The 9,474-nt window shown below is 36.1% G+C and overlaps 1 protein-coding gene across 1 annotated transcript; it reads right to left on the reverse strand.

The window, feature by feature from the left end:
• Positions 1–1,346: 1,346 nt before the first annotated feature.
• On the reverse strand, positions 1,347–7,589 carry LOC112771209 (pumilio homolog 2). Its single transcript, XM_025815870.3, has 9 exons — positions 6,255–7,589; positions 3,944–5,484; positions 3,709–3,850; positions 3,518–3,625; positions 3,188–3,400; positions 2,993–3,103; positions 2,598–2,792; positions 1,979–2,153; positions 1,347–1,872 (listed from the first exon to the last, which is right to left on the reverse strand). The coding sequence occupies exons 1-9, from the start codon at positions 6,918–6,920 to the stop codon at positions 1,832–1,834; spliced, it is 3,192 nt and encodes a 1,063-aa protein (XP_025671655.1). The 5' UTR covers positions 6,921–7,589; the 3' UTR covers positions 1,347–1,831.
• Positions 7,590–9,474: the final 1,885 nt, after the last annotated feature.

Here is a 9,474-nt window from a genome sequence, read left to right on the forward strand (position 1 = left end):
TTATGTTTGGTTTTTAGTCACCAAAAAGAAAAAAATCATGTTTGTTTTTCTGTTAATGATGCAGAATCTTAACTGATAGCATGCATACATGACATCTAGTATGTCTAATTAGACTCACCCTGATATGTTTATAAAAATCTATTAATTTAATGGATATGCTATATTGGAATTAAGATTTATATATTTGGAAAAAGAGATTAAAAATGTGCAACCTACAAATTCTTCCTGAAACAATGAGCTCAAACAGATATAAATTATGGATTACCAAATTATGTCTTTCACAATCTGATAATGTTGATAAATCAAATTTCAGATGCATTCATGTTTTAACAAAGGAATGCAGAGAGAACTAGCTTTGCTCTGATAAGATTCCTCACAAATGTCTTAATAACATGACTTGAATGTTTCAAGTTTCGATTTTGTTTCAACTTTTGTGCCAAATCAAAGGTCCTATGAGTGGCTATACACAGCGAGAAAAATATGCTGTTAGAAGCTGCAAGAGTTTTCTTTTCTCTTTTCCTGGGTCAACCATCAAAGCATAAGAACGTGATATTGTTTCTCATTTAGCCATTTAGTTCATTTTTATTAACCCAATCAAGTAGTACTGTCACATTTATTTATTTTGAACCAAAATTAGGATTGATTTACACACTTGCAAGAATAAAAATCTCATTATTATTTGAATAATACCCCAAATTAATCGTTAAAGAATTTAGTTAGACAATTTAATTTTTAACAGCTTCTAATCACCAAACCAGTCTCTAATATTTTATTTTATTAGACAAATCAATTTGACATAATAGTCTTTAGGAACTTTTAAATTTAGGTCAATCTTTCCCATGTAAAAATTAATTTATCTAAAAATTTAAAAACTAATTTGGTAATTAAAATTTATTGAAAACTAAATTGTCCGAGTAAAAACAAACAATGTGATGTAAATACTCTTAGTATTTCGATCGTGATCACATAATGTCAAAAGAAATATAGGTCTATAAACATTTCGAAACTCAAAACCCACTCTAAATTTGTAAAATCTAGATTTGAGCAAACTAATTACAGTTTAATCTAGTGATCTAGAGAAAAAGAAAAAGAAAAAAGAGATTGTGTTTTCAATTTCCTACTTTGAATGTTGAAAATAATCGGTTTTTATAAGTAACAGGAAATGACAGTTTAAGCTTTAAACAAGGGTGACTAGAACTCTATTCCAAGCCTTATCAAATAAAAACCCTTTCTACATTCATTTGTTTCTACATATTTCACTTTGATAATCCATCCATATATAGATTCAAACTCAAGGATGAAAAGAAACTCAGCATCATAAAGGCAGTATCACAACACAGAACATAGAAGATAGAAGTGAACTTGAAAATTGGGGGCATAAACAGTCGGTGAATAACCATACATGAAGAAAGAAAAATCCTGCTCTCACTAAAACATTTAACAGCTCTCCACATGGCAACATATTTGTACAGTCGCATCGATCTCGCCAACTCGTAAAAACTACCCTCACCGATTTATAGAATTTACATCATCCTTGACTTGCTGGCTGGCTTGTATCGTCATTTTATCTCCTCTGCATGAGCATCAGGTATGTGCGCGCGCGCCGCGCCGCACCTTACACGTACCCGATACTCCAACTCACTTAAATTCTACGTATAAACTTAGAACTACAAAATGTACAGTTCATTACAACCGATAATTTTATTTTTAAATATAGACAGAGGCAACCATACCCTCTGGGTGCAGGTAGAAAATGAGAGAGAGAGAGAATGGGAGAAGCTCACACTAGCCTCAGTTAGCTGTACAAACAACATACTTGTTCTATGCCCAACTAAGCAGCAGGATGAGGAGACTGTGCAGCAATTCTCCTTTCTGCAAGAAACCGAAAGATCGTTTATGTTTAGCAATGCTTGCATGCACACGGATAACTCAGCGCGAAACTTGCACCTAAATGCACACAGTGTACAAGATTTCGTACCTCCGGCGGCAACAAGTTTCTCTACACGGGCAACAATATGCTTTCCGTAGGTGTACTTCTTCAGTGCATTTAAATGGACTTTAATTCGCGAAAGGATTAGCTCACGCTGTTGGTCATCGCAAGTCTCGAGCACCTTTTGCACGACATAATTTGCAAATTGATCTTTCATCATTGCCTGTATTATACAAAAAGAAATAAGATCATATCAGTATCAAGAATGGCAAAATAGAATAACACTTTTGTGATCAAAGTTCAAATACCAAAAATGTCAAGGCTCATCATTCTTTTACAAACAATATAACATTCAATCCATTGTGAAAAATTATTTTAAAAAGATATTCCCAGGTCAACAACAACAAAGCTTGTCCTACTAGGTGGGACCCAACTGGATGGATAAATAGGCAAGATATTCGACAGACTGGCCTCCTCACAATCTTATTAGAACATAATTCAAACATTCCATAACATAACACGAATAATATCACATTTAAGCAAACTTGACTAAGCGAGCAAAACATCTGCATTCCTCAATAAACAAAACATACATCTCATCATATGCAACTTGCTTCGAACAAAGGGAAGTTGGTAATTGGAATTGGAACTAAAATTTAAGACAAACCTGAAGAGGCTCATTTTCATCTGTTGATCCAAGCATCTCATTCACAAGTAATTGGCGTTCAGAAGGACCTCCAAAGGTCAAACACTTCTCAACAACGTTTGAGGCAAACTTCTGTTGACTCATTTGAACTATCTTGCCTGCTAATTCTTTGATAATGGCTGAACGCTCATCAGGCTTCCCATGTTCTAGTACATGCTGTTTTATGAGAGACGATGAAACAAAAAGGAGATTAAGCGACAGGTCCGATAAAATGATATGTGAATATAATTTCAAGTATTAAAACAGTTGAACACAATAATGGTGGAGCAGGGACTAGAAGGCAACATGCCAAAGATCCATCAATGATTGTAGCAAAAGGAGTCCCAAATTCTAAGTAATCAGAATAAATAATAAACCTGGACGACGTAGTTTCCATACTGATCTTGCGCTAACATGCTAACAGCACCTAAAATCTCATCCATAACTTTCTGTTGTGTATTAGGGTCATTGCAGTGCTCCAGTACTCTCTGCCACGTGAAAGAGATAATTAAACGTTCAATGATCTTAAGGGCTTCAAGAAAGGAGTAACATTAGCGGCCAAGAATTCCTACCTGTATCACCCGACAGCCATATGGGTGGGTTGATAATGCCACAACTTGACCAAAAAAGGTTGAGACAATAAAGTTGATTGCATCCTCAGGGACACATTCTATACACTTCTGAATGACATGATTACCATTTTGATCTCGAACACAGCGCATGACATTACCATCAAGCTCTTGAACCATTTTTATCTTTTGGTCTAAATCAACAACCTCTATAGCCTAAGGCAGGATACATAAAGAACAAAAGCCAAAAGAGAAAAAGATTAATATACAAAATACTAAGAAAACAGAGCCACAAATAGAAATATCAGCTAATGCACTAAAATTGGCTAATACCTTTTGGATGACCCGACAACCATACATTTGAAGGCTGAGACTCAGAACATTACCAAAAAGCTTGTTGGCCAATTCTCTTCTCTGGGATGCAAGTCCATGCTCAAAAAACTGCAAGATATCAATTGTCACTCACAAGATGTGACAAAGAATCAATCGGAGTGTCCAGCAAAAATATAGAAGGTAATAGTTACCTTTTGAACAACATAGTTACCAAAGACATCAGTCATCAAATTAACAGCTTGTGGCATGATTTCCTGATAAACCATGTTTTTTTCTTCTGTAGTAGCTGTTTCAAGCTTTTGTTGAATAAATCGGCTCCCATATTGATCAGCACTGTCCATGAGAGCAAATTCATTAAATGAAATTCTTCAGAAGGTCAAAACAAAATTACGCATGATAAAAATTAACATAAAAATAAGGGCATACCTGAAGTCGACGACATGACCAGCAATTTCAGCAAGCTCAAAACACTTGGTTTTATTGCTTTTAAACTCTTCCAACAAAGAAGCAGCAATGCTTTCATCCACGTTTCCAGCATCCAGATGCCAACCTCCCATGACCCCAGTTAAATTCCTTATTCCAGATGCAAAGCGCATATTTAGGTCATTGTGTCTAATAGGACTGCCAGATCCAACAGGAGAATTGGATAAAGAATTTGCTAGTGGACTTCCAGGGTAAGACAAGCCGACACCATATGGAGAATTTCCATAATAACCATGATGATTAGAACCACCAGACTTGCCACCCAGTGGAACATTATATTGCGACTTCGGTGGAGAAAGCACCGTCCCAAGATAAGCTTTCTGAAGCTCAAGCATATTCACGTAAGAGTTACCTAAGTAGTTCCTGTCCATAGAGGGGTCATTAAGAGCAGCAAGTTGTGCTGCCGCATAATCAGATGTCCTCATGTACTGAAGATACCCGGGATCAATGAAAGGAGACTGCAGAGCACCACCTGCAATTTGATTTCCAAGCCGACCATGACTATGCACATCAGCTGGGGTGGCAACTCCAGAAGGCAAACCACCTCCAAGAATTCTCGAGTCCATTCCAGGGGCTCCCATTGCTGAAGCTGCAGCAACGTTTTCAAGAAGGGGTGGCAGATTAGCAGTTCCAAGTTGATTAGCCATCAAGGAAGCCAGTGCAGGATTTCCAGCATACCCACTCATGCTGTAGTTGGTAAATGATGGATTTGTACCATCCAAGGGCTGGTATTGAACTGGCATACCACCACTAGAACTAAAAGGGGAAGTAGGTGATCCCTTGAAATATGACTTATTGGAAGGAACACCAGATTTCTGTTGATCAATTTGCCTATCAAAGGCCAGACTGTTGATGTCTGATCCAGTCACACTGCTCTTAACTGACTCAGAGTAGGATGATTTCTGCAAGTGCCCGGATTCAGACTTTTTAAAATATGCATGCTGCTTGCCATGATCCTGGCCACCTTGCATACCGAAAAGATATCTCCGATGATTATCAACCTCTGACTCAACTTGTGATTGGAAATGGTTATCACCATCTAGCACATCATCTGCTGACAAGTTCATGCCAGATAGTGCAGCCACAATATCAGCAGACTCATTCCCAGTGGAAACACCATTATATGCATCAGGACTTGTAATGCCTCTCTTCTCAGCAGCGGCAACTCTCCCGCCACCGATAGGCGTGGGGCATGGACTGGGAGCCCTAGCTAGATGCTGCGGATCAGGAGTAGTGCTTCGTGACATGGAAGAACCTAGTGCAGCAGCATAAGTATATGAAGATTGAGAGCCAATATTTTGGACGCAAGATGACCCCTGAAGATTTGATCCTGGTCTTAAAGCATCAGCGGCAGAAGAATCACGCCGTAAATGAGCAAGTTCTGCTTCAGCAGCACTTATGGTATCAGCATTCTCATCGTATGCATTACGGCTGGCTGGACGAGAAGGAAAGCCACTAACAGGTGTGCTGCGTCCCATATCATCCTGGAGAATTACAAACCATAAATGACCAAGTAGAAGAAAAAGTGTGCAGAAACAAAATAGAACAGATCAAATCATACACACACATTACAAATATGTCAAAAAGATAATTTCTTTGCAACTGTTGAGTGTGAATGATAACCGAAAAAATGACATTAACTCATCTTATTCAATACCGTATGAAGTCTAATAAATTTAATGTGCCCATAATATTTTGAAGTAAACGTAGCAAATAAACTATATAGAGTAAGGTAAAGAACTATCAGTACCAATCTGAATCTAATGCATGTCCACAACTTGTGTACAAACCAGAAGGAACAGAACATCAGTAGAACTGGAACAAAAACAAAATGCATTTTTTGAAGTTCAGACAATATGTCATGCTGCCATCTTAAACACCACAAGCACTATAAATAACATTGCACAAGCGCACCGAGAAATTTTGCGTTTAAATGATCAGACTTAAATTCTTAACGACATACATAGTATAACTGATATCAGAGTTTTTACAAAATCCATTAAGAAAAAAATTGATTGTTCAAGTCGAGTCTTGCAGCTACAATAAACCAAATATATACACTTTGGTAATGAATCACATGCTCAACAATTACAAGAGCATGGGCCTTCTTATCTATATAGACCTAATACTTAATAACAGAACCCGAAGAGCTTAATCAAAGAGAAATAACAGAAAAATAACAGCTTGAGAATGGGGGAAACTAATACACAAACTGATTTAAAATCAAATATGAATCTAGGGGTTGAGAAGATACCTGAAAAATTTCTGCAAGGCTCTTCTGTTTGGTCCCAAGTCCCAGACCAGGCAAACCAATGAGTCCATCACCACCCCACTCAGAAGAGCCTCCCATTTTTTCGTTATCCACCTCATTTTCTTGTTTCCTTAAGTTAAAACCCGGTGGTGTTGCAAGCAAAGATCTACCGCCATTATCATCAGTCCTGTTCACTTTCCTCCTATCTCCAATTCCGCCCAGAGCAGAAGCTCCACTTTTTAGCCTCTGTGAGAACCTCCAATCTTCCTTTGACAGCAAAGGAGGCGGAAGCCGAGGATTCAAATTAACATTTGAATAGTAGTAAGATAGATAAGCTGGATCAGACCTCATCTCTTCCTCGGAAGCAAAACCATTACCATTCTTAGCTCTGGAAAACTCCGAAAAGGCTGCAGCAGCAGAAGCACCCCCCACACCTGCGCCTGCACCACCGCTACTACTGCCGCCAAATAACCCTCCAACAGCACTCAGAGAACCCTCAACAGTTGGAGGTGCTGATCCACTTCTGTACAAATTGAGCTCCCTCTCGCGATCATGAGCCTCTTGTCTTCTTTGTTCACGAAGCAACATTCCAATCTCTTTTTCTAAGTCATCACCAAATGAACCCTCGTTACCACCAAGCATCGGCCTCCTTCCCAATTCAGATAACATTTTATTTCATAAACCCAAATTGATCATCCACAACCCTTCACCAATCTAATACTGATCACTACCATAAACCTTAAACCAAAAACTAAATCACCAACAATCTCAAAAATCTAATCTTTTCTCGTAACAAAACATAATCTTGTATTTACAACTTATGGGAGTGGTACCTTACAAGTTATAACTACTAACTTGAAAAGCAAAATAAAAATGTAAGAAAACTGCACCGGTCATTCAGGGAGCTGAAACTCTAAATAGCTGAAGAATCAATCAGGAAACTGCATAATTTAATTTAAGCTTCCATGAGTTAGGTGCCCATGATCACTGAGTACGAATTTGTAGGGTATGTTGTTCAATACCTAATCTAAAGGGAACAAAATAAACGTGAGAAATGAAAGGGAGAGGAGCAAGAACAGTTAGAAAATAATGAGAGTGGCGATGTTAAGAGGTGAATCCGGCGGCGATTGGTTCTTACAAGAACCCTTAGGGTTTTGTTCTATTTCGAGGAGGATTAAATACAATCATAATGGCAAACCCAACCCAAATTTATTAGTTTTTAATTTTTCTTCTGGAAGAATTTGGGAAAAGTTTCTATTTTTACCCAAACCAAACCGAAATGAGAAATGTAAGGCTGTATATGTATAATTATCATAACTTTTAAATCAAAAGTATATTAATTAGTTAAATCTAATAATATATATATATATATATATCACATAATTTTGATCAAAATCGGTAATTTCCAACAGTAGCTCGGAAAATATTTTATTAGTTTCCTAAAAAGAAGGGGGTAATTGACCAAGTGATAACCGACGGATGTAGTGATATGGGCATGGCCATGGTATAGAGAGAGAGAGAGAGTTGTTTTTGTTTTTCCTTTTTTGGTGGTAATGTAAAAGAAAAATCTCTGAGGGACTCTTAAAAGATTCATTGGTTGAATAAAAGTATAAACTAAAGCATGAACATGAATCCCTGCATCAATGAAAAATGATTAAATATCTCTAACTTGTTAACAATCTTAATTGTACAAATTGAATCTTAATGAACAATTGAAACGCTTAGGGGTGACAATGGACAGGGTAGGGTAGAGTTTGGATTCAACCTTAATTCTATCTGCGAGTTGAAATTTTTATATAAATTCAACCCTACTCTACTCGCGGGTTGAGAATATCCCAACCCTAACCTTATACGTTCTTAACTCGCGGGTACCCGACTCTATCCACCGGTTACAAAAATATATAATATTATTATATAACTTGATGATAATTTAAAATAGAACTTATTTTTATGTAAAAAAAAAAGATATTAAATTATCAATTAATGATTTTTTTAGTAGTTAAGGATCTTTTGCATTTAGTGAGAGGTCTTTGGTTCAACATCCACTTAAAATATATTTTTATATAGGTATATAATATATGGAGTGCGAGTTGGTTGGGTTGGGTTGAAGCTCAACCCGCACCCTACCCGACCCGCACGAGAATCCTACCCGCTGCGGATCGGGTTGACAACCCTATCTGATCGGGTGGGGTCGGGTTGAGTACCCGCGAGTAGAGTACATATTGCTACCTCTACGCTTAATGTAGTAATACATGTTATTTATGTTATTTGCTAAACTAATGATGTTTTATTAAGAAAATAATTTATCATATATAATAAAAAGAAGATTAACGGTTATTAATGGATAAATTAGATATATATAAAAATATTATATTAATAATATTTCTATAATTTAAATATAAATATAATATTTTTGGAGTATTTTTATGTATATTTTTATTAAGATAAAAAATTATATATTTTAATTTGTTAGGATAGTAAATTATGTTTTTTAAGATAAGAAATATTTGATATGAGGATAATTTAAATATACATAGAAATACAGTACTCTCATGTATATCTTTATTAGGATAGAAAATTATGCATTCTAATTTGTTAGAATAATAAATTATGCTTTTTAAGATAAAAAATATTTGATATAATTTCATATCAAAAATTGTATATATATGTGTTCATAACTAATAGAAAAACAGGTTAAATTTTCTACAACTATAAAAAAAACCTCTCTCACTGAGCCCTAAACAATATTGTTAAAACTGAAAAAGGTCGTCGTCGAAAGATCTCGTGGATAAAAAGCACAAAAAAAAAGTCAAGATAGATGATCTTTCAAAGGAAGATGATAATATAAAGAATAGTAGACAAAATGTAAAAGAAATAGACATACGTTTAGACGAATTTAAACTCATGCTAAAAGATAATCCTATAACTAAAGTGCCTCCACCTCAATCACCAAAAATCTCGTACAAAGATTGTTTGGTGGGTGATGGATTGGACAAAATGAACCCGAAAGAAATTGTAAATTTTGTGGTAGAAGATTATCTTTTGGACAAAAAAATTTATGGAGCTGAAAGTGGAAGACGAGACTCTCTTCAATCCAAAACCAATTATTGAAGTTAGCGTAGAAGAGTATGACGAATGGTGTAGGTCTTGGACTGATCATAAAATCTCTTTAGTAAAAGAATTACTTTGCAAATGATGGAACATTAGATCGTAAGAAAATGGG

This window comes from Arachis hypogaea, chromosome 18 (assembly GCF_003086295.3).
Source record: "Arachis hypogaea cultivar Tifrunner chromosome 18, arahy.Tifrunner.gnm2.J5K5, whole genome shotgun sequence".
NCBI lineage: Eukaryota > Viridiplantae > Streptophyta > Magnoliopsida > Fabales > Fabaceae > Arachis > Arachis hypogaea.